The sequence below is a fragment of the Ammodytes marinus genome (assembly GCF_949987685.1).
Source record: "Ammodytes marinus genome assembly, chromosome: 11".
Classification (NCBI taxonomy): domain Eukaryota; kingdom Metazoa; phylum Chordata; class Actinopteri; order Uranoscopiformes; family Ammodytidae; genus Ammodytes; species Ammodytes marinus.
The window spans coordinates 2,740,728-2,766,198 of NC_137215.1; the positions used below are offsets into that span (position 1 = coordinate 2,740,728).

General features: G+C 38.6%; 4 protein-coding genes across 4 annotated transcripts; 2 read left to right on the plus strand and 2 right to left on the minus strand.

Annotated features, from left to right (window-relative positions):
- Positions 1-1,141: 1,141 nt before the first annotated feature.
- LOC307257549 (ovarian cancer G-protein coupled receptor 1-like) lies at positions 1,142-4,694 on the plus strand (the record flags this gene model as incomplete). The annotated part of the gene is made up of 4 exons (XM_080036810.1): positions 1,142-1,321; positions 1,959-2,143; positions 2,246-2,768; positions 4,680-4,694. The coding sequence occupies 4 exons, from the start codon at positions 1,142-1,144 to the stop codon at positions 4,692-4,694; spliced, it is 903 nt and encodes a 300-aa protein (XP_079892936.1).
- Positions 4,695-7,044: 2,350 nt separating this feature from the next.
- Positions 7,045-8,240, plus strand: LOC307257550 (ovarian cancer G-protein coupled receptor 1-like; the record flags this gene model as incomplete). Its single annotated transcript, XM_080036811.1, has 3 exons — positions 7,045-7,224; positions 7,422-7,609; positions 7,730-8,240. The coding sequence occupies 3 exons, from the start codon at positions 7,045-7,047 to the stop codon at positions 8,238-8,240; spliced, it is 879 nt and encodes a 292-aa protein (XP_079892937.1).
- Positions 8,241-11,658: 3,418 nt separating this feature from the next.
- Positions 11,659-12,845, minus strand: LOC307257551 (G-protein coupled receptor 4-like; the record flags this gene model as incomplete). The annotated part of the gene is made up of 3 exons (XM_080036812.1): positions 11,659-12,193; positions 12,287-12,489; positions 12,687-12,845. The coding sequence occupies 3 exons, from the start codon at positions 12,843-12,845 to the stop codon at positions 11,659-11,661; spliced, it is 897 nt and encodes a 298-aa protein (XP_079892938.1).
- A 6,973-nt stretch (positions 12,846-19,818) lies between these two features.
- On the minus strand, positions 19,819-21,207 carry LOC307257552 (ovarian cancer G-protein coupled receptor 1-like; the record flags this gene model as incomplete). The annotated part of the gene is made up of 3 exons (XM_080036813.1): positions 19,819-20,413; positions 20,516-20,712; positions 21,028-21,207. 3 exons carry the CDS (start codon positions 21,205-21,207, stop codon positions 19,819-19,821), a joined length of 972 nt encoding a protein of 323 aa, XP_079892939.1.
- Positions 21,208-25,471: the final 4,264 nt, after the last annotated feature.

Here is a 25,471-nt window from a genome sequence, read left to right on the forward strand (position 1 = left end):
ATTGTTTTTTGTTAATATACACAAATTGGGACAGGGGCATTGCAATATTGGGAAAGCTGTAGAATGTAAACAAAAACAACTTTTGGAACATTACTCTCATAAACATGGTGATAATATCATGAATAGATATAAAGGAGCAAACCATAAGGGTTCCCGTCTTCACAAGAAATAATGGGCTGAGGCTCACCACTTTGGGAAGAACTGCTGAGGAGCATCTGAAGTTGTATTTCAAGCAAGAATGCTAAATAATTTAGCTTTCAAAATTTAAACAAATAATGTCCTCAGCTCCCAAACGCTTACTCGGTCTTGTTAACAGAATGGGTGACGTAAAACAGTGGTAAACATGCCCCTGTCCCAACTTTTTTGAAACGTGGTTAATGACAAATGTGTGTATATTTACAAAGAACAATAAAGTTTGATCAGTTTAAACTGATAAACTGTTATTTATTGAATAGATGTTGAAAAAAATTATTAGGAAATGATTACATTCTGTTTACTTCACATTTGACATAACATCCCAACTTGTCCATCTACTTGTGCAGCTATGCCTTTAATGACAGCGTTTGTGGCCATGCTCGGGTGGTTGACCCATCCTAGTATCAGTTTCCTGTGGAGCTGGTAAACTACTCCATCGATAGAACGGACTAGAAGGTTTATGTTGCATTTACAGAGAGAATACATCTAACACGATACATCAGGAACAACAACAGGAAGTCATCCCGAGGCAAGTCAGTGTGGTTTGTTTTAGCTTTTTATGTAAACCACTATTAAATCCTCCTGGTAATATGAACGTAGATGGATGAAATCAAAGCCGGTTTCAACCTCGGAAGTGTACGGGTGGGGCAACAAATGAGTCACGTTCCTTAAGAACTAGAACAACAAGAACTGTAAATAAAAAAAGAGAATTAATTTTAAATTATAAATACAATACAAACCTGTATTCGTGGTTATTGATAGAGAGGTGATTTTACAGTATACTGTATATCCTAAAATTGGGTTTGCTTCTGCACTACAAGATGGAATTTATAAATGCATTGTTTAATTGGATTGTATTTGCACATAATGTAGCAAATATTGAGGAATTAAAATGTATTTGCATTTTTTTATTTAATTAACACATCAACAGGTCTCACTGTGAAGTATGGAGGATTTCAACTTTAACAACACCTCCCTGAACAGAAGCTACAATAACAGCAACAGCACATCCGGCAATGATGAGGGTGACAATAATGTAAATTTCCTCTTGCGTGTGGTGACATACATTGTCATCGCTATCGGCCTTCCTTTGATCCTTGTGGCCATCTACTCTCTTTATTCCCTGGTATGTACATTATGACTGAGATTTATAAATGTACTGTTTCTTTGTCTGCTGTACAGTCTGGGTCTCTAGAGGATCTTGATGTGTTTTAGGGACTTAGTGTCAGGGGGCAAAGTATTGTAGGCACCTTTAATTTTTTAGCATTCATTTATTTCATGATTTTGATCCTAACCACATTTGTGTTTGCATTCTAGCATCATCTTTCATTATTAATGGCACCATTTAGTTACAAATCAAATAACTAAACTTTGGGGCGGCAGTGGCGAAGTGGGTAGGGAGTTCGCCTCTGGTGTTCAGGGTCGGAGGTTCGATCCCCTGTCTCCCCGCCACATGTCGAAGTGTCCCTGGGCAAGACACTGAACCCCGAATTGCTCCCGATAGTTAGCTTAGCACCCTAGTGCTAAGCCTACCCTGCGTGGTAGCTGCTGCTATTGGTGTATGAATGTGTGTGTGACTGGGTGAATGTGTACAAAAACAATGTAAAGCGCTTTGAGTCTGTGATAAACGGAGATATAGCGCTATACAAGTCCATTTACCAATAAAGCTATAAAAGGTAATGGCAGGATCAATACAGCTCAATATGAGCATTTTTTATGAAACAAATGACAACTTATTTTCTACTACCAATGTTTTCCTGCAGGTGAGAAAGGATCATGTTGCTCCGATCTACGTCATCAACCTTCTCATCTCCGACCTCATTCAGCTCTGCAGCATGATCGTTATGGAAGCACAACATGAGGCTTTGGAGTCTCACTTCTCCATCTATACTTACAAATATGGCATGCTGGCCAGTGTTGGCTTCATGGTGTGTGTCGCCCTGGAAAGGTATAGCTATCTGTCTATTTGTGAAGCTTATTCCATGTCTGACCATTTTATTTCCCTATAATTTGAAAAGTCCTCAAAGACGACGTGTCTCCTTTATAACAGGTATTTGGTCATCACCCATCCACTGTGGTACCGCTTCAGACGAACTATCAAGATCTCTGTGGTGATTTGTGCAATTGTCTGGGCCCTTCCTCTTGTCCCTATGCTAGCTTTCTATTTGAGGTCTGAAAGGAAAGTCGGAGCTACCGTCGTCATCCTCCTCCTCCTCCTCCCCTTCCCACTGTTCATCTTCTTCCTGAGTGGGACCCTCAAAGCCCTGTCTGCTTGCAAGTCAGTCCCTTTTGTAGAAAAACGACGAATTGTGGCAACTTTGGTTCTGGTTCTGCTCATTTATACGCTTCTGTTTTTGCCCTTCATCATAAATCTCTTTTTACGTGGATTGATGAATAGATATGTCAAATCCCTTGTCTTCCTGTGCAATATGTTTCTTAGGCTGAGTCCTCTTGCAGATTTAGTTCTGTATATTTTCATGAGAAAAGGGACAATAGACAAGCTGTTGGCCTCTCTGTGTTGTTGCAGAATGGACAGCAATGATGAGCAGTTGAATATTGACAACATGTGTGCAGTCAGCTTGAGCGAAAGAGGGAGAGAGAAAGGGAAGGAAAAAGATGGAACATTTAGACTATTAGAAAATAATTGTCAAATACTTATACAGGCTTAAACTTTAATCACTGATAGGGGGATTGTATTTGATGACCATGCACTGCATTTATTAAAATATATAATCACATTTAAAATGTTCATGTATTAGCATCTGTGTATTCAATACATATCTACTCTCATATCTTTTTATATATTGCATAACATGTGTTACTATGTTTTCAATGCACATCATTATGAAATGACCAGTGCATCCACAATGCAGCTGGTGCTGAATCTGGGATGTACTCTGTCCATGATTATTCTGTCGATGTGTGCCAATAAAGAAACCTCAACTTAGAATCAACTTGTTTTCCGGGTTATTTCACCTTCCTCCCCTCTAGACCAGAATCATCTCCCTTTCAGTTGGTGTTGATGTCAGATTTGGCAATGGCTATAAGCAAATGTATTATTTATTATGCTTTCAAGAAATCGGGCAGGTAGCAGATTCTTAAAATTACTAAACCGTTTTTCATCTGAAGTGGAATTTGATTACATCTAAAAAAATGAATAAGAAGAAAAGTGTAAATATTTTGTTGCATCGTATGCCCAAAACTGAAACAGGAACGAAAAAATCCTGCCCTGCTTCTTGTTATTGCTGATAAAGTAATGGATAAGCCATTAACAATGGTCACACTGTCAAGCATTATACAGGATGCATCATTAATACACCACCGTTAGTGAATCCTTTGGGATCAATTTATGGACATTAACTTTGATTCATGGTCCAACATAAGGCAGAGATATCAAACACTTGAGCTGAATGTAGATAATAACCCCGATTACAAAGTGAGAACCGCTTCATTATAGATGGAAACTTTCTATTGTTAAAGCCACTACGAGTAACATGGCACGTTGGCGTCCCCTTTGGACCAAAACGGTAGCATTTTTACGACGCCCGCTGTCGCAAAGCTGTTTACTAGCGCGTGCCAGGCGCGTGAGTGTGAACTGAGAAGGGAGCAATATAGTGCATGTCCTTGTGTTGAAAGTGTGAGGACTCTTTTCGGCTCCGTGAGAGTGGTTTTGACACTGCATGAACTAATGCCAGTCACTGCCACACGCACCTGATTGCAATGCTGATTGCTAACTACTCTCTCTCACGGAGCTGAAAGACGTGTGTCCGACTCCTCACAGAAAGCGAATGAACGAGAGACGGCAGTTAGTATGGATCACGATGAGGTAATGTGTTTATGTTGTTGTAAATAATTACTATTTCAGATAATGGTTATCTGATGATGGTGAAGCAAAGCAAACTTTGTGTTAGTACCAACCGCTCATTCATTTAGGAGTAAACACTGCAGTCTAGTTTCGCTCTCGTGAAATTGTATGCACGTTGCTTGGCAACGCCCTCGTCCCCCCGTAGCCTATATCACTCTCCCTTTTAGCTTTTCTTCATTGCATTTTCTTTTTTTTCTTTTATGGTTCAGCCCCGTTATCAGTCATTATGACGACAACTAACTGTATCAAACAAGGCTCCCGCTCCCCTTCCCTCACCTGGAGGGATAGGCTTCTCAATTCACGTTGCTGCGCCACACTGAAATCTGCGACCAATACGGATATGTGACCATAGAGCTTGCACGAGCTAACCGAAAATCGGACTGGGTGTGCGACCAGACCAAAAGCAGTAATAAAAACTATTTAAAAACGTCTTTCTTTGCACTGATGGTCTCGTTTGCTGTTAAAGGTAATTTATGATTATCAGAGGAAACATGAGGCTGTTTAAAAGATATTTAAATGTTACTCGTAGCCGCTTTAACAGTTGAACATAAAAAAACTCACTTTGTTACATTCCACAGAGGAAGGTGTTTTAATGTGCTTTTGTGTATGCTGCCTTTAGGCCTCAACAATATGAACACCATACAAGGGTTAAAAGAACCAACTATGTATTACCAGGTATGACTAACAATACTGTAAAACAGCGAGTTAATGCTTGCCTTTCCATGGGAAACACAATTGTCACTAACGAAATCAAACATCAACTTATTATATCTACATACTTAAGTTATATGAAGTTATAACAGCGGGACAATCAGACTGGTTTTGGAACGCAGATTTTCAGAAAGGTGGAGAGAGAGGGTGGTTTTTCTCTCATATGTTGGGAGTCTCTTGACACACCGGGGACCCCATTGAAAAACCATGTAAAAGTGCATTAATGACCTTTAAATAATCTCTCTAGTCAAATAGTTTTTCCACTTTATTTCACTCTCTCTTACCCAGCAGGGGACCAGAGTGGCACTGCCCCTTTTGCACTTCCTTAGAAGAAGCAATGATATATTACTCAATAACCATCACCACCACAGACTGTTTGGATGCACAGGCCAACACATCAGACATTGGTTTAAGGAACTCTTTCAGGTGAGGTCTAGTATATTTGTAAAGATAAATCTTGTGATATTATATGATAGAGATTATCAAAAAGGATAAAATAATTGAAAACAGTCCTTAAAGTCAATATGCAAACTGTAACAAGAAGACAGCGTTGGACTGTAGGTGTACAGACTAATGCGGGGAAACTGAGTATGTAAAAAAAATCTCCCTTTTTATTAATTGTATTAAATCATGTTTGTTTTTCGGAACTCCGTGGAATAGGCATCAAACTGGTGTTAGATTATTTATTTTCAAGAATGGGGTTAATGCAAATACACTTGTTTTCCCCTAATCGTTCTGCCCAAAAACACATAAATAATTTATCCGTATTATTAATTGATACTATTGTTATTCCTACAATTTTGGTTCCAGCTGTCCAATGGGTTATGTCATCCAAGACAGGTTACAGTCGGGTAATGATTCAGTTAATGATGATTTATTGAAATGAGAACATGATCTCGTAACATAATACATGTTGTCCCTAAAACTCCGGGATTTAGTTTTCTTAATAATATATAGAAGTCTTTCCTGGTAAATGTAGTTAATGTTTCATGCATTTTCAGTAGAGATATCAGAGGAAGATAAGAACCAGATAAAACCAAATATCAGCTTCATCCGTTTAGCGGGAAATGCACATCATGTGTGAGTTAGCACAATCTGATAACTGTTCAGAAAAAGAACATGTAGATTAACAGGCAGTACTGTGTTCATCAACCACTCTGTAGTTACGATGGAAAAACACAGCAGACTTTTTTGTAGAACCTCTTACTTTAGTGTGTCTCCTCAAACTTCACAAAACAAACCTACAACATTGTAGTTGTATTTTGCATTAGTTCCAATGAACACAGTTTATTTTGCTTCTAACAATCCCTTCTAAAGCATCACCCAATATCCCTTTAATAACAGTGTGTGTGTGTGTGTGTGTGTGCGTGTGTGTCCCTTCTAAAGCATCCCGTGTTGAAGGATATGAACTCATATGAGTTCAAATGTTAAAAAGATACCAGTTTTTGGCGGATGAGAGAAATTCTTTGTTTGTAATGATTTACTTTTTTTGGATTGAATCAATTTGAATGGCCAGGAAATGTATTTATTCTTCTCCGTACACATCTGTACAATATATATGAGTATGTGTTGGGTTATACGACTTTATACTTCAACTTCACTACATCTCAAAGGCAAGTACTTTACTTTTCCATCAATTTGTGCTGCTATCCCTTTAATAACAGTGTGTGTATGTGTGTGTGTGTGTGTGTGTGTGTGCGCGCATGTGAGGGTGGGTGACCCATCCCAGAACCACTTTCCTGTGGAGCTGGTAAAAGACTCTGAACTGACCAGAAGGTTTACATTGCATTTACAGAGAGGATCACAGAATACAAAAGGAACAACAACAACAACAACAGGAAGTCATCCCGAGGCAAGTCAGTGTGTTTTTATGGCTTTTTATGTTAACCACTACTAAATCCTCCTGGTAATAGTTATTTAAAATATGAATGTAGATGGATGAAATCAAAGCCGGTTTCAGCCTTGGAAGTGTACGGGTGGGGCAACAAGTGAGTCGCGTTCCTTAAGAACAAGAACAACAAGAACTGAAATCAAAAACGGAATGGTTTTTAAATTATAAATGCACTCAAAATCTGTATTGTTTTTTCTTGATAAAGAGGTGCTTTGACAGTATATATCCAAATGTGGGGTTTGCTTCTGCACTAAAAAATAAACTTTATGAAACTGTTATTTAAATAGATTATGTTCGCACATAATGTAGCAAATATTGGGGTATTAAAATATCTTTGCATTCTTTTATACAATTAAAACCCATCAACAGGTCTCACTGAAGAATGGGGGATTTCCACTTTAACAACACCTCCCTGAACAAAAGCTACAGTAACAGCAAAAGCATATCCGGCAATGATGAGGGAGACAATAATGTCAAATTCATCGTGCATATTCTGACATACATAATCATCGCTATCGGCCTTCCTTTGATCCTTGTGGCCATCTACTCTCTTTATTCTCTGGTATGTACATTATGACTGAGATGTATTTATTGTCTGTCTGTGTGTCTGTCTTAAAGTATGTCTCTAAATGATATTGATGTGTTTTGGGGGCTGGGACTGTGGTCATTTTTTTGTATTTTTTATTTTCAGTTTTTGATTTACAAAGACAGCAGTTCATAATCAACTGCTTGTCAACTTTCACCGATGTTTTCCTGCAGGTGCGAAAGGATCGTGTTGCTCCGATCTACGTCATCAACCTTCTCATCTCCGACCTCATTCAGCTCTGCAGCCTGATCTTTAGGGAGGCGGTACATGAGGGTTTTCCAAATTTTCGCTTCTTCATCTTTACTTACTACTATGGCATGCTGGCCAGTGTTGGCTTCATGGTATGTGTCGCTCTGGAAAGGTAAGTCTAATGGCTCTATGTGTGGAAATACCTCCATGTCTGATCTTTGTTTTACCATTTTTATCTAACGCCCCTCAAACTCCAATTCTAAAGTTCCTCTAACAAAATCTTGTATTACAGGTATTTGGTCATCGCCTGTCCACTGTGGTACCGCTTCAGAAGAACTATCAAGATCTCTGTGTTGGTCTGTGCCTTTGTCTGGGCCCTTCCTTGCATTCTTATACTCGCTCACTTTTTGGGTTGTAAGTTTCCGGTCCTAGCTACCATCTTAATCGTATTCCAGCTCCCTCCCCTCCCACTGTTCATCTTCTTCCTGGGTGGGACCCTCAAAGCCCTGTCTGCTTCCAGGTCGGTCCCCACTGATGAAAAACGACGAATTGTGGGAATTCTGGTTCTGGTGCTGCTCATTTATACAGTGCTGTTTTTGCCGAACATCATGTTTCTCTTTTTACGTGTATTGAAGAAAAGGTATTTCATCCTTGACAACCTCTCTGCGATGTTAGTAAGGTTGAGTCCTCTTGCAGACTTAGTTCTGTATATTTTCATGAGGAAAGGGGCCATAGACAAGCTTCTGGCCTCTCTGTGTTGTTGCAGAATGGACAGCAATGATGACAACAGGTCATCAGTTTGAATTATGAAAACATGTACACAATCTACAGCTACAGGCAGCAGAAAAAGAGGGAGAGAGAGAAAAAAAGAGAGGAAAATATAGACAAATAGAAATACTACTCAAATATGTATCCAGGCTTAATTGTTCAATGCTGATAGGGGGATTTTATTTGATCACCATGCACTCCCTTTATTAATAGATATAATCACATTTAAAATGTTTATGTATTTGCATTTTTGTAATCATTCAATATCTACTCTCATATTTGTATATATGTGTAACTCTGTTCTCTGCATGAATATCACTCACATAGGAAATGTCCAGCAGGACCCCAAAGCAGGCAGTAACAGCTAGACAAGAATCATCTGGAATCAGCTGAGGAAAGACGATTGAGTCCAGGTCAAGTAAAAACAAGGACATGAATTACACCAGGCAGAAGGAAACTGTACCTTATATGGTTGCGATTGGGAGTGCCTTATCCATACTTGCATTGGAGAGTATAAAGACATTTTGGTTTGTTGGTCTGTTCATTGCTGAATCTGGGATGTAATCTGTTCATGCTGATTCTGTCCATGCATGCCAATAAAGAAAGAACCTCAACTAAGAATCAACCTTGATGTCTGAGTGATTTCACCTTGCCCCACTCCAGACCAGAATAATCTCAATGTTAACCTCTTTGATGCACAAGCCATGCAAACCCATTCTAATGCACAACCTGTGTCAAAAAAGATGTATTATTTTACCCTCTAAAACAGCTTAATTTTTTTGTTTTATTTCATCAAGTTTTAACAGACAAGTCAGAAAACTATATTATCAAAAGTCTAACTATTTTCAGTTTCAACATACAAAGATTATGCAATGTTTTCCAAATTTATATTAACAGGGACCTAAGGACTGATTGATTGATATGATAAAGGCACACAAAAAGGTCTTGTCTATCTCTGATACACTGACAAAAATAATCTGCTTCATTTCATTGCTGATAAAGTAATGGATTAGCCATTAACCATGTCAACAACTGTCAAGCATCACACAGGAAGTACAGCAACCATTAGTGAATCCTTTGGGATCAATTGGTGGACTTCAGCTTTGATTCATGTTTCACTGTCAGGCAGAGATGCCAACCACTCGTGCCAAATGTAGATATTAACCCGGATGTGTGAGAATCTTTTCATTATGAGAAGGACCTTCCAGGAGCATCAGGGCTACGGAAAGTTTCCATTACTCACAACTGAAAATGCACGTAAAGAAGTTTAAGACATGTGTCAAGTTCACACAGGACTGGCAGCAGCCTTGGGGGAATGTGTAGTGTTTGAGAGGGGAAGAAGGTCAAATAACTCAGATAACACATTGATTGTAAGTTGAGGTTTCTTTATTGGCATGCATCGAGTGAATATTCATGGCCAGAGTACATCCCAGATTCAGCACCAGCTGCATTGTGGATGCACTGGTCATTTCATAATGATATGCATGGAAAACATAGTAACACATTATATGCAATATATACAACGATTTGAGAGTAGATATGTATTGAATACACAAATTCTACTACATAAACTTTTTAAATGTGGTTATATACTTAAATAAATGCAGTGCATGGTCATCAGATACAATCCCCTGATCAGTGATTAAGGCTTAAACAATATTTCTTGATTCCTACTCAGTCAACTTTCAAATTCATACCCCTATTTATATTACTCTAGACCATTCTTCTTTCAGGTATATTTCTAATGGGGACCATTCCCTTACAAGAACCTCAAGAGTATTTCTCAGTACATGTTTGATAATCTCTTCAATGGCAAACGCTCGCGTTAAACCCGGGAAGGAATTAGAGCATATTCTCTCTTTACAGAGAGGTTAGTTTTATGAGGTCGTGTGTGTTTTAAATCAGTAATGTGCCGTAGTGTGGAATCAAATTGTACTTACCTCCCCAGGGCCGAACCATCTCTTTCAAGAAAAAACCTATACCTAAAGTCCTTCTGTTCCAGCTATAAACTAATTGAAACTGAGGCTTTACACCATTTAAGGGATTTTATTTATAAAATACAAAAGAGTATAGGAATATTACATAAAATGGACAAGAAAGGAAAAGAAAAGTTATATGCCTAATGACTCATTCAATAGAGTTCTTTTTCCCCTAATAGATGTTTACTTGGTATATTTTTCCCAATTTGCCAACACACAAGATAATCAGAGTTATTGCAAGCTCTCTAATTTAATCTTGCGCCTATCCCTGATCTAAAAACCCCGAAATCTTAAAAATGGTAAGGACTTAAGGGATATTGCCAAAACAGAGGAGCCACTGTGGACTACCAATATTCCGTTAATTCCATTCAACATTCTAGGAGATTTCCTATTCTTTCATTCCCACTCTAAAGTTTAAGAATTTTACCAAGTCATCTGTTTCAAGAGTTTTACACGGGGGAACCAGGTAGCCCCCTTCCCCCTATTCCTTCCTATGGCCATATGGTCCTCCCCCTTCCTATGGCCAGCTTTAACCTGATGAGCATTCACCTTCTATTCTGTTTCATTAAACATGTCCTACTTTTACTTATGACAAAAAGAAATACACGTCACAAGATATGCACAAGTAAAAAATTGCATCATGTTCACGTATCAAAAAAGAATGTCATCAGGTGCATTGTTTAGAATTGTTCTTGTCCTTGAAGGCCACTGTAGCTTTTGTTATTATTCAAAAGGGGTGGGGTTACCCAGGGAGCGTTGCATTCTAGAACTTTCTTGATGATGTCATATTACACAGTGCCCCTTTAAAGGGACACTGTGTAATATGACATCATCAAGAAAGTTCTAGAATGCAACGCTCCCTGGGTAACCCCACCCCTTTTGAATAATAACAGAAGCTACAGTGGCCTTCATGGACAAGAACAATTCTATTTTAAACAATGCACCTGATGACATTCCAAAAACATGGATTCCTCCATACGACTTGCCCGCTCAATGGACAAAATGTGACATTAATATTTGTAATTCTCCGCTCAGGAGGATAATTCCAATTATTGGCAGAGGTGATTTTACACCAATGAGGACATATTTATGAATGAGGATATTGATTTGAGCTAATGAATTACTTAAAATGTCCCTTTAAAGTTTGTAACAAATAATCCCACTCTATATGATCAAAGGGTTTTTATGCATCTAATGAGACCACTGAAGCATTACGTTTTTGAATCTTAACTTACTGTAAAAAACCTAGTTATCTCCTATTATTTGAATAGGATTCCCTGTTTTGGACAAAGCCAGTCTGGTCATGTCTCACAATTTGTGCCATAGTGTGATTCATCCTAGTAGCAAGAAGTTCAGGTAAAATGTAACCGTCTGTGTTTTGAATATGTATTGATCTATGTACCAATAGACCCTCTTTTTTCTATTAGTCTAAATGTTCCATCTTTTTCCTTCCCTCTCTCTCTCCCTCTTTTGCTCAAGCTGACTGCGTACATGTTGTCATTGAAACTGATGGGCTGCTGCCATCATTGCTGTCCATGCTGCAACAACACAGAAAGGCCAACAGCTTGTCTATGGCCCCTTTCCTCATGAAAATATACAGAACTAAATCTGCAAGAGGACTCAACCTAAGACAAATATTGCCCAGGATGTCAAGGGATTTGTCATACTTTTCTCTCAATGGATTAGTAAAGAGAATAATGCAGGGCAAAAACAACAGCGTATAAATGAGCAGCACCAGAACCAAAATCCCAACAATTCGTCGTTTTTCGTCATTGGGGACCGACTTGGAAGCAGACAGGGCTTTGAGGGTCCCACCCAGGAAGAAGATGAACGGTGGGAAGGGAAGCAGGAGGAAGAGGATAAAGATGGTGTAGCTGACTTTTTCATCAAAACTCAAAAAGAAAGATACTGGGCCAAGAGGAAGGGCCCAGACGATTGCACAAATCACCACAGAGATCTTGATAGTTCGTCTGTAGCGGTACCACAGTGGACAGGCGATGACCAAATACCTGTTATAAAGGAGACATGTTGTCTTTGAGGACTTTTCAAACTATATGAAAATACAATGGTCAGACATGCTTCACAAATAGACAGATAACTACCTTTCCAGGGCGATGCACACCATGAAACCAACACTGGTCTGAACAGCATATAGGTGAATAAAAAAGAAGATGATGTATATCAGCCGCTCCTCATCTGTCTGCATACGGTAATATACCTCCATAACGATCAGGCAGCAGAGCTGAGTGAGGTCCGACATGAGAAGGTTGATGACGTAGATCGGAGCAACATTATTATTTTGCACCTGCAGCAAAACATTGGTGACAGTTGACAAGCAGTTGATTATGAGCTGCTGTCTTTGTAAATCAGAAACTGAAAATACTGAAATATTACAGGTCATTAGAACACTTTATCCCAGCCCCCCAAACATATCGATATAGTTTGGAGACAGACACATTATACAGACAGTAAATAAATAAACCTCCCTCATTATATACATACCAGAGAATAAAGAGAGTAGATGGCCACAAGGATCAAAGGAAGGCCGATAGCGATGATTATACATGTCGCCACATGCATAAGCGACAGCGCATCATTGCCAGATGTGCTGTTGCTGTTACTTTTCATCAGGATGGTGTAGTTAAAGTTGTAACCCTCCATTCTTCACAGTGAGACCTGTTGATTGGTTGTTGATGGGTTTTAATAAAAAAATATGAAACTAATTTCCAGACATGGGGGACTCGAGTCACATGACTTGACTCGAGTCAGACTCGAGTCACAAATTTGAAGACTTGAGACTCGCTTGACTAACATTGATAAAAGACACGACTTGACTTTGGCTTGGTCTTCATGACTTGAGACTTGACTTAGACTTGAGACAGATGACTTGAATTTTAAAAAGTTAGATTACGTTAGAAATTATGACCTGGCGGTCGGGGCAATGACCTGAGCAATGACTTGACTTGTGACTTGCTTGATTCTCACCACAGTGACTTGGACTTGCTTGAGACTTGAAGGTTATGACTTGAGACTTGCTTGTGACTTGCACATTAGTGACTTACCCCCACCTCTGCTAATTTCTTAATATTTGCTATATTATGTGCAAATACAATTCAATTAAATAATGCATTCATAAAGGCCGTTTTGTAGTGCAGGATAAAAACCCAATTTTAGCTTATCAATCAGCACCTCTCTAGCAAAGAAAAACCAATGGAAATGTTGGATTGTAGGGGAGAGTGGGGTGAGCTTTTTTACTCAAAGTGACTTTAAAGTGAGGTCTTGACAGTAATGTCTCCAACTGAAATATGTAAAGTACGTATATTTCAGGATGTGGTGCATCCCCTGGTTACAAAAACTTTGGGTCTGAAATAAACTGTAAAAGAAATATTTCTTTTGAAAAAAAAGTTGTCTTGTGGCACAACTTATTTTACCTTCATTTGTTACCTACTGAATGCACTATGTACAGCACTTTCAGTGCAAACTGTTATAAATGGGCTTTTATAAATACATTTGACTTACTTACTTACAACTCACCCTACACTTTGGCACAAATCACCCCAACCCCTAGCCTGGAAATCCAGACCCTGATATCTTGAACGATAGAGGGTCTGGCCACAATTAATAGTAATTTCCAACTCAAGGGGCGGCTCCTACTCGTGCATTTCAAATGCCACTGCACGCAGTTGGATAGCACTACAACCAATCAGAGCGATGCACAAGGTGACGTATTAAGCCCTGTTCGTTTAGCGAACAGCTGTTAAACTGTTAAATTAAACTTTTGCCATGGTCGGTCGGCAAAACAGAACATTCCACTTACTTGCTAATGAAAGATTTGAGTGCCGTCTTCCAAATCGTAAAGGGTCGAGGCCAAAGCAGTCTCAAACTCACACAACATATCCGCAGCCATCTTTGATGTTTACTATCACGGCTTCGACATCGCATGCACATGTCACTGTCGTCATCCGGTTACGTCCTCCCCAGAGTACCATATAAGGGGCTCTGGCGCGCCCATATTAGATAGAACCAATTGAAACGTGAGTCTGGATTTCTGGGATTTCTGAAAAAGCTTCAATGGAGAGTGTCCAGACCAACAGGCGCAGCAAATTTAATTTGCCAGCGCCTAGTGGCAGGTCTGGGAATGCCAGGCTACCCAACCCCAGCATTTTGGAAAAACTAGCATGATGCAGCAGTTTAGTGTTGACATTGTGCTAACTGTATAGACTCAAAGTGTAGCATACTAAAGCACTAAAACATGTGTCAAATGTTTTCAAACGTGTCTATAATTGTTCAGACACAATAATCAAAAAACTTTGGTCATAAAAAGGCAAATAACTATTTTTTTAGCATACATGCGCTAATATCTTAATCCTTGTGTCTCCCTTCTTCACGGGATGATTCAAATGGTTCGCTCTTCAAACATATGTGGTCACATTTCCAATTTCTTCTATGTTTTATGGTATTTTAAAAAACATTCAGTTTTTTTAAATGTTTGTTCTTGTTCTTATCTCTGTTTCATATTTTAAATAACTACTACAAAGGAAGAGCTACTGGTGGTTAACATAAGCTATAAAAACACACTGACTTGCCTCGGGATGATGTTGTTCCTGATGTGTTCTGTGATCCTCTCTGTAGATGCAATGTAAACCTTCTGGTCAGTTCAGAGTCTTTTATCAGCTCCACAGGAAAGTGGTTCTGGGATGGGTCACCCACCCTTACATGCGCACACACATACACACTCACTGTTATTAAAGGGATAGCAGGACATATGGATTGAAAAGTACAATAATTGCCTTGGAGATGAAGTGGAGATACAGTAAAAGTTGCATAAAAAGTTGTGTAAAATGTTGATACTTATAAGTAAATAAAAAACACCTAAAAATAAATCTGATATTTTTTTTTTTTTTTTTTATTTATTAAGGACAAATGCATTAAAAACATTGTTTCATATTATAAAAACATAAAACAGATGCCACGCATACAGGTGTTAGTCGAAACTAATTTGCAACCCCTGTCCCTGATTAGGCATCTCCTAAAAAATTCACATGAATACAAATACAGGGATCATACATAGTAGACATAAAACAAAAAAAATAAAAATAAAAATTCACATGAATAAAAATACAGGGATCATACATAGTAGACATAAAATAAAAATAAAATATAAAATATAAAATATAAAATAAAATAAAATAAAAACAATAAAAACAAGGACAATGATGAATGTGTGTATGTGAGCGTGTGTCAATGTTCACGGTTTATTCAGTTTCAACCATTGTTTTACTTGTGAGTTAAAAACCTTGAGCTCTGTCAATGTTTTGATTTCTGTTGGTAGTGTATTCCACAGTTTAGTGCCTATTGCTACAAAGGATCATTGTCCGAATGTGGTTTTGCGTCTGGCTGTTCTACAATTTCCGCTGGTTGCACCCCTAGTTCTAATTCTGCTGTCCAGTTTGTTTATCATTTGGCAGAGTATTTCTGGAGCAAGGTTGTTCACACACTTGAACATTATCTTTAAAAATGAAAAGTTTACAAAGCTGTCAAAACTCAGCAAATTGTGTTTCTTTAAAATTTGGCAATGATGCCATCTAGTAGGTTTCTGATCCATTATTTTAAGTGCCTGTTTGTATAATGATTTTATTGGTGTCATTGTTGTTTGGTTAGCTTGACCCCAAACGGTTATACAATATGACAAATGGGAGAATATCATGGCATGCATAAATTGTTGTGCTGCCTTAAGACGTATATATTGTCTTATAAGGCGAAAGCAATTTAAGTTGGTCTTGACAGTCTTGCATAGCTTCTTAACATGTCTGTTAAATTTAAGTTGAGAATCTAGAACAACACCTAAGAATTTGAACTCATCTACTTGATCTATCTCTATCTCATCAATTTTTACTCTGGAATTTTCGTTGGCTTTTCTTTTAATTGAAAAGCACATTGACACTGTCTTTTTATAATTTAAGGTCAAATTATTGTTTCTGAGCCACTGGGATACACCAGACATCTCCTCTGACAGAGTTTTAGCTGCCAACTGAGTCGTTTTTGCAGACACAAATACCACGGTGTCGTCTGCATACATTTGGCATCTGGCTTTTTTACAACTGTCCGGTAAATCATTAATATATAAGCTAAAAAGTAAAGGGCCTAAAATAGAACCCTGTGGAATTCCCATTGAACAAGTCTGGACAGTTGACAGGGTGGAATTAGATCTAACCCACTGCTCTCTATGTTTAAGATATGAACGGAACCAAGCAATTGCCTCATCTGAGAAATTAAATGTTTTGAGTTTATTAAGGAGAATTTCATGGTTAATGGTATCACAGGCTTTTTTCAAATCCAAGAATACTGCCACCACTACATTCCCCTCATCTAACAACTGTTTTATAGTTTCAGTGAGGTAGCAGTTTGCCAACTCTGTTGAGTACCTTGCTCTGAACCCAAATTGTTTGGGGTGCAGTAGATGTTTATTCTCTAAGAAATCCACAAGTTGTTTAGCAACTGTTTTCTCAAGAACTTTTGAGAGTGCAGGCAAGATAGAAATTGGCCTATAATTAGAGACCAGGTCAGGTGAACCAGACTTGTGAATGGGAGTTATAATTGCCTTTTTCCAGGGCTCAGGAAATTCATTGCTTCTGATGGAGCAGTTGACAACATGAGTCACTGGCACTTGAACAACAGAACTGTGTTTTTTTAATAATTAAAGAATCCAATCCGAAATAATCCTTAGCCTTAGATTGCCGTAACTCCATTATAACTTTACCAATCTCACTTTGATTGACCTCTTTAATATGAAAAGAAGTCGAGAGATCTCTCTGTATATCCTCAAACTCAATTGGTCGGAAATTAGTTGCCAGTTCCTCAACTGATTTAGTGAAAAATGTATTAAATTCATTTGCAATTTCCAATACATCATTACTAACTGTTCCACTTATATTTAATTCCACATTAGATCTTTTCATATTTGATGCCCGATTAGTCAAAGTATTTAGATGTTTCCAGATTGCTGAGCTTTTCCCTTTTGAGTCAGCAATTAGTTGCATAAAGTAACAGGTTTTTGCCATACCCAACTCCTTTGTTACCTTATTTCTTAAACCTTTGAAAATAAGTGTGTCTGAATAATTTTTTGTTACCAATGACTGTTTAAGTGCAAAATCCCTTTTCTTCATTAGTTGATGAATATCCTTATTTAACCACGGTAAAGCCCTGGGACGACGTGGCTTTCTCAATTTCTGAGTGTATTTCTGCATCAGATCAGTAAATGTTTTCATCATTGTATCACAACAGGTGTTTACATTGTGAGATTGTATAACATCATCCCAAGAAATATTCCGCAAGTCGTTTTCAAATTGTGTTGTTTTGTTCTTTGGAATACCTGCAAACTCTGGTTTACCATTGCACCAGGATTTTAGACGTGTTTTGGTTAGTTTTCTAACTATTAAAACCATATTATGGTCAGACAGGCCTGTGATTAAATTGTATGTCTTTGTCACTCTCTCAATTCTATTTGTAAAGACCAAGTCAATGAGGGTTTTGCTGACTTTAGTTAGTCTCGTTGGTCCTTTGATCATTTGCTGAAAATTATGCTTTGAATAGATTGTTTTTCATTTTTGCTTGCTGCCTTTGTGCAACCAGTTTATATTATAGTCTCCCAAAAATATAGTTTCACAGCTACAATTTAGTTGTTTAAGTAGTTCGTCTAGATCCTGGTAAAATGAGGCACCATGTGATGGAGGATTATATAGGGTTACAATATTGAATTTCATTTTTGTTGACAACACAACATTAATAGCAATACACTCCAAAGGTGTGTCCAGATTAATTTCATTACATTTAAAACTCTCTCTTATATAAATCATTGCTCCACCCCCCCCTACCCATCAATCTATCTTTCCTAAAGCATACATAACCTGGTACATCAATCATATGTGTTGGGATATTACAGTTAAGCCACGTTTCAGTCAAACATAAATAATCTAGATTGGAGTCTAGGTGTTGAACCTGATCTTGTTTTGAAATAATACTTCGAATGTTCAAGTGTCCTCCTACAATACCCTTTGGTTTGGTCTTTGAGTCCCATATGACCTTTGCATGATTTACAGTCTGGAAGAATCTAAATTGTCTCTGTTTACCTTCAGCGCGACCACTGTGTTTGCAGGATTCACTGATTGCGTGTTTCACTGCATATTTTCTCCCTGTTGACAGTTGTTGAAGCCCGGCTGGCCGTGGTTGAAGCCCGGCTGGCCGTGGTTGAAGCCCGGCTGGCCGTGGTTGAAGCCCGGCTGGCCGTGGTTGAAGCCCGGCTGGCCGTGGTGGTTGAAGCCCAGCTGGCCGTGGTTGAAGCCCGGCCATATGATGTATTTGTAGTGTTATTTATGAAATACATGTCGAAAAGGATTAGGACATTATCACATTCTGTTTTATTCATATGTTTCACAATGTCCACACTTTTTCGGAATTGGGGTTGTAAAGTACCTTTAAAAATGTCTCTGTGTGCAGTTTAGCACTTTTGTGACATCTGGAGCTGAACAAATTTCCTACGCTACTCTCAGTGAGTTTTCTTATGTTCAATTGTTAACAAATGAAGAGTCTCTCACTTTGCACCAATTGATCCCAAAGGATTCACTAATGGTGGTTGTGCATCCTGTATAATGCTCGACAGTTTGACCATTGTTAATGGCTTATCCATTACTTCATCAGCAATAACAAGAAGCAGGGCAGTATCTCTTTCTTTTACTGTTTCAATTTTTAGTTTGGGGCATACGCTGCAACAATGACAATACAAATTTTAAATTATTACTTTTCTTTTTCATTTATTTTGTTCATCTAATCTAAATCTAATGTAGGTGCTACCTTCCCTATTTCTTAAGTTTCGGCAAGGATGTCACAGGAGAGCTAAAATCCATTACACTTTCAAGCAAAATATAACAAAGACATTTGCTTAATGGTAGCCAATGCCGATTATGCCATGGACACCATTTAAAAGGGAGATTATTCTGGTCTAGAGGGGAGGAAGGTGAAATAACTTGGATAACAAGTTTATTTTAAGTAGAGGTTTCTTTATTGGCACACATCAACAGAATATTAATGGACAGAGTACATCCCAGATTCAGCACCAGCTGCATTGTGGATGCACTGGTCATTTCATTGTTATATGCATGAAGAACATGTTACACTTTTCATAGAATATATAAAATGAAACAGTGCATGGTCATCAAATAAAATCACGGTGGAAGAATAAGTCTTGATACGTATTTGATTCTGTTATTTCTATGCTCTGCACTGTAAGTCCCAATGGATAGGGCACTCCAGAGCCGGCACAAGGCATTAACGAACTGAGCAGTTTCGTAGGGCTCTTGAAGGCAGTCAAGTGTCTATTATAAACAGCACAGCTATAATCGATTAAATTGAATTCAACGTAAACATTCAATCCCGCTGGGCGATTTATATATAAGTTATATGCATGCAGAGAGTTACACATTCTGTGAAAGATATATAATGATATGAGAGTAAATATGGATTGATGACATTTGAATTTGAAATGTGGTTTATCTTTTAATACATGCAGTGTCAGGGGGTCCTATCAGTGATGAAGGATTGAACCCTGATAAGTATCCGTCAATTGTGTTTTTATTGTCTACATTCTCCTGTTTTCTCCCGTTTTGCTTTCTCTCTCTCCCTCTCTCTCTGAAGCTGACAGCGTACATGTTGTCATCATTGAAACCGATGGCAAGCTGTTGTCAGTGGTGTCCATTCTGCAACAACACACAGAGGCCAACAGCTTGTCTATGGCCCCTTTTCTCATGAAAATATACAGAACTAAGTCTGCAAGAGGACTCAACCTCATGAGAATCAAAGACAGGTTGTCGAGGAATTTCAAATTGATTTTCATCAATGCATCAACAAAGTAAAAAATTATATTTGGCAAAAAAAGAAGCGTATAAATGAGCAGAACCAAAACCAAAATCCCAACAATTCGTCGTTTTTCTTCAGTGGGGACAGACCTGGAAGCAGACAGGGCTTTGAGGGTCCCACCCAGGAAGAAGATGAACAGTGGGAAGGGAAGGAGCTGGAGGATGATTAAGACGGTATTTCCGACATCTCTTTGAGACCACAAAGAGATAGCTAGTATAGGGGCAAGAGGAAGGACCCAGACGAAGACACAAATCACCACAGAGATCTTGATATTCCGTCTGAAGCGGTACCACAGTGGACAAGCGATGACCAAATACCTGTTATAAAGGAGACATGTTGTCTTTGAGGACTTTTTAAATGATATGGAAATACAATGGTCAGACATGGAATAAGCTTCACAAATAGACAGATAGCTATACCTTTCCAGGGCGACACACACCATGAAGCCAACACTGGCCAGCATGCCATAGTTGTAAGTAAAGACGAAGAAACAATACTTCAAACCCTTATGTTGTGCTTGTGGTAGTGCCTCCAAAACGATCATGCTGCAGAGCTGAATGAGGTCCGAAAACAGAAGGTTGATGACGTAGATCGGAGCAACATGATCCTTTCTCACCTGCAGGAAAACATTGGTAGTAGAGAAGAAGTTTTGAAATTTGTTTCATAGAAAAGCTCATAATGAGCTTTATTGATCCTGCCATTACCTTTTATAGGTTTATTTGATTTGTAACTAAATGGTGCCATTAATAATTAAAGACGATGCTAGAATGTAGACAGAAATGTGCTTATGTTCAAAATTATGAAATAAATGAATCCTAAAAAAAGAATGGTCCCGACAATGCTTTGCCCCCTGACACTAAGTCCCTAAAACATATCAAGATCCTTCAGAGACCCAGACTGTACAGCAGACAAAGAAACATAATGTACATACCAGAGAATAAAGAGAGTAGATGGCCACAAGGATCAAAGGAAGGCCGATAACGATGATTATACATGTTGCCACATGCATGATGAATTTAACATTCTTGTCTCCGTCATCATTGCTGGATGTGCTGTTGCTGTTATTGTAGCTTTTGTTCAGGGAGGTGTTGGTAAAGTTGAAATCCTCCATTCTTCAGTGAGACCTGTTGATGGGTTGACAAAATAAAAAATGCTAAAATATTGTAATTCCTCAATATTTGCTACATTATGTGCCAATACGATTAGTTTAAATAATGCAGTTTCATAAAGTTCATTTTTGTTGTGCAGATGCAAATACAAAATGTGGTTATGTACTATAAAAGCACCTCTCTATCCAGAAAAACCAATACAGATTTGGATTATATTTTGAATTTAAAACCATTCCGGTTTTTATTTCAGTTCTTGTTCTTGTTATTAAGGAACGCGACTCACTTGTTGCCCCACTCGTACACTTCTGAAGCCGAAACTAACGACTTTGATATCATCCATCTACATTCATATGTTAAATAACTATTACCAGGAGGATTTAGGACACTGACTGTTTTGAATACTTTTGCAGATGTGTTTAGACTACTAGAGAAGAAATGGACAAGGCCATATCTGCATTGTCACAGGCAGAGAGGAAAATAGAGACCTAAAATTATCTGTGTATTAGAATGAATCTTCTTAAAAAAAAGAAAAAATAAATTTTCTAACTGTAGTAGCTGTGTATCTGAATCTTATGGCAGTGGGGGCGGGACCCGATAAGCCTTTGGCTTCTCCTGCTTCCCTTCGGACGATAACACAAAGTAATATGTATGCATATGCAATGAGAAAATTATGTATTATGTGTAATTGTCCGGAAGAATAATAATAAATAAATAAATAAATTTAGTAGTGGTTTACATAAAAAGCTATAAAAACACACTGACTTGCCTCGTGATGACTTCCTGTTGTTGTTGTTCCTGATGTGTTCTGTGATCCTCTCTGTAAATGCAACATAAACCTTCCAGTCAGTTCAGAGTCTTTTACCAGCTCCACAGGAAAGTGGTTCTGGGATGGGTCACCCACCCTTACATGCGCACACACATACACACTGTTATTAAAGGGATAGCAGGACATATGGATTGAAAAGTACAATAATTGCCTTGGAGATGAAGTGGAGATACAGTAAAACACACACACATACACACACACACACACACTCTGTTATTAAAGAGATAGCAGCACAAATTGATTGAAAAGTACAATACTTGCCTCTGAGATGAAATGGAGATTAAAGAGCACCTATTATGCTTTTTCAACTTTTCTGACCTATAAATGCTGTTATAACGTTATACAGTCATGCTAAATGATACCAAAGTGTCAGATAATGACGAACATGCATTTTTAGACAAATTCCCTGCTTACTGTCTGGGGTGGCTGCAGGTGTGCATAGCCTAAACACTCCGATGCCGATCGCGGCAACCTAGTGCCTAGTTTCCTGGATTGCGTGATGTCACACAAAGCGGATTTTCCATGTATGGTCATGCTGCTACAAGCTCAGACATGTCCCTGTCCCGCCCTCCCCCAGCCTGTTCAAATCTGCCCGCAGTCCGCTCAGTGTAACGTGAAACTAGGGGGCGGTGCCTGTTTTTCTTCAACAGAGCAGATATATATGCTGTGGCAGACCAAGAAAAATGCCCTGCTTAACATTAGAATTCTCATTTTGCAGTGACTTCCAACACAAACCCCCATACAACCTATTCAGCAATATTCCTAATACTGAGTTCATATCCTCCAACTGGTGATGCTTTAGAAGGGATTCTCATCCTGCCACATCCCACTCTGCTGCGAACCGATCCAGTGAGAGCTGAAGGTCTCAGACGAATGATACCATCAGGACCACATCATCTGCATAAAGCAGCATTGAGCTCCTCAGCCCACCAAACTGCAACCCCTCATCCCGCAGAAGTTGTTCATACACCATCTCCAAATCCACAAAACACATGTAGACCAGATAGGCACACTCCAAAGATCCTTGCAAGAGTGAAAAGCTGGTCCGTCTCTCCACATCCAGGACATTATCTGTATTGTTTTTCTTCAATCTGAGTTTCGACTATCGGCTGAATTCTCTTTGTCAGCACCTTGGGGTAGACTTAACCAGGGAGGCTGAGCTTAAAATCTTGTGTGTTGTTATTTAGTTACAGATTAGCTCTTGTGTGACATCTGGAGCTGAAGTTGCATAGTCCTGTAAAATGTCCTAAATTACTATAAGTGAGTTTCTTCTGTTCAATTGTTAACAATGGAAATGTTCCATCCAGCCCTGATGCTCCTGACACGTCATTCTCATAATGATTCTTACTTTGTACCAGTTGATCCCAAAGGATTCACTAATGGTGGTTGTGCATTCTGTATAATGCTTGACGGTGTGACCATTGTTAATGGCTTATCCATTACTTCATCAGCAATAACAAGAAGCAGGGCAGGATTTATTTTCTTTTACTGTTTCAGTTTTGAGTTTGGGGCATTCGATGCAAATACAAATTAAAATTATTTACTTTTCTTTTTCATTAATTTTGTTCATCTAATCAAATTCCAATTTAGATACCTTACCTATTTCTTAAGTTTCGGCAAGGATGTCACAGGAGAGCTAAAACCCATTACACTTTCAAGCAAAATATACTGTAACTACTACATTTGCTTAATGGTAGCTGTTGCGTCAAAACCTGCTTCATTGTGGAAAGAGCCACACTCCCAGATCCCTGACACTCCAAACTTGCAGAGGGCAAATAACCCCAAGTAAGAGGAAGGAAGTGTCTGAGGGAGCACAATCACCGGTGCACCCATTCAGGAAGCAAGGGCTGAAATGTTTGGAGCTGGCTCAGTCAGCTCTCCTGCCTGCTCCTGTAGACACCTCACAGCCACAGCTCCTGATCGATGATTGAAGACACCACTGGTATAGTAGAAGTTTAAGTTTGGTAGCCATGCTTCCCAAATGCTTTGATTGTGTGTATTTGGTGATGTAATGTTTGAATTTATTATATTATTTCATAGAAGTACTTTGGTACTCGTGCTTTTGTTATTTGCACTCTATCATGATGATGATGAGAATGAGAATGATGGTCGTAACCCTTGGTGTAACATTTGTTACTTTAATTATTAACCCTTTTGAAGTGATTTTAGTTAAATTAATCTGAATAAGTTTTCATTTATCAAGTAAAATTAACATTATTATTATCATTTATTCTTTACATTAAGAAATGTGAACTGGAATTATGTGCAATTAATGCCTTTGTTCTCTGTTTACCTTAGGTTATTAACCTATTCTGTAACACCCCATTCATCTCCAATTGCCCTAAAATAAAAGAAACTGAAGATGAAAAGAACTGAGTTGTCCATAGTGTTAACAGAATTTAGTTTGCTTTATGATTGTATAATATTTTAATGCACAATACATGCTTTCTGGCTGTTGAACTTTGTCCCACTAACCAAAGTGTTTTGCTTCAAGTTGTTGTTAGCCTTGAAGAAGAAACTGCCTAATAAGATTTTGGCCCATACAGAGGTATGACGCATTCATGTGCACAGTAAGAAAAGACTCCCTAAATTTCCCATATCCTGTTATCTGCCTAATTAAAAACATTTCTGCTTTCGCCAGCAAAACGGGCTGGACACACCAAACTTAGTGTGTGTTTGCGCACACACCAACTTCTCTTGCATATAATCTCTGTACACTGTTCATTCGATGTATTCAATCATGTACGCCCATTTGTGATACATGTTGTTTGACCCTTGCATGCTGTTTGCAAGTAAATTCACCTGCTTCCAAGAAGGCCTGACTCAGTTTCAATTATTCAAACACTTGGGTAGTTTGATGAAATAATTCTAGTAACAAATGGTCCTTCGAGTTGCCGGATCCAACATCTTCTTCTCTGGACAAGAAGAGCCTGCACCGTGAACGGGGGAGTCCAAGATCTCTCGACAAAAGACCTCCAGTAAACAGAGCTACAAAAGAGGCTGTCTGCAGACTCTACTTGGACGGAGGAGGGGTGACGGAATCCAGAGCCAAAACTGAGCGAGTCGAGGCTTTCTTGAAATCAGGTGAATATAAACAGCTGATTTTGTTTTGTCCAGGAATTATGGTAGTTCCTTTGTTTTATGTATTAGGTAGATAAACTAGTTTATGAAGCAGTATTTCTCATGGTTTTACCGTAAGGGAGAATAACTGATCGTAGTGTTTGGGAAAATGCACTAAAGAGAAAAATATTTCAACCTGTAGTGTTTGGGGAGATGCACTAGAGACAAACCTATCTCAACCTGTAGTGTTTGGGGAGATGCACTAGAGACAAACCTATCTCAGCCTTTGGTGTTTGAGAATTTACACTGTCAAAAACAAAAGTCTCACGTACGTAATTAGATGATCATTAGTGTGGGGTCGAGGGTGGTCCCTTTATTCT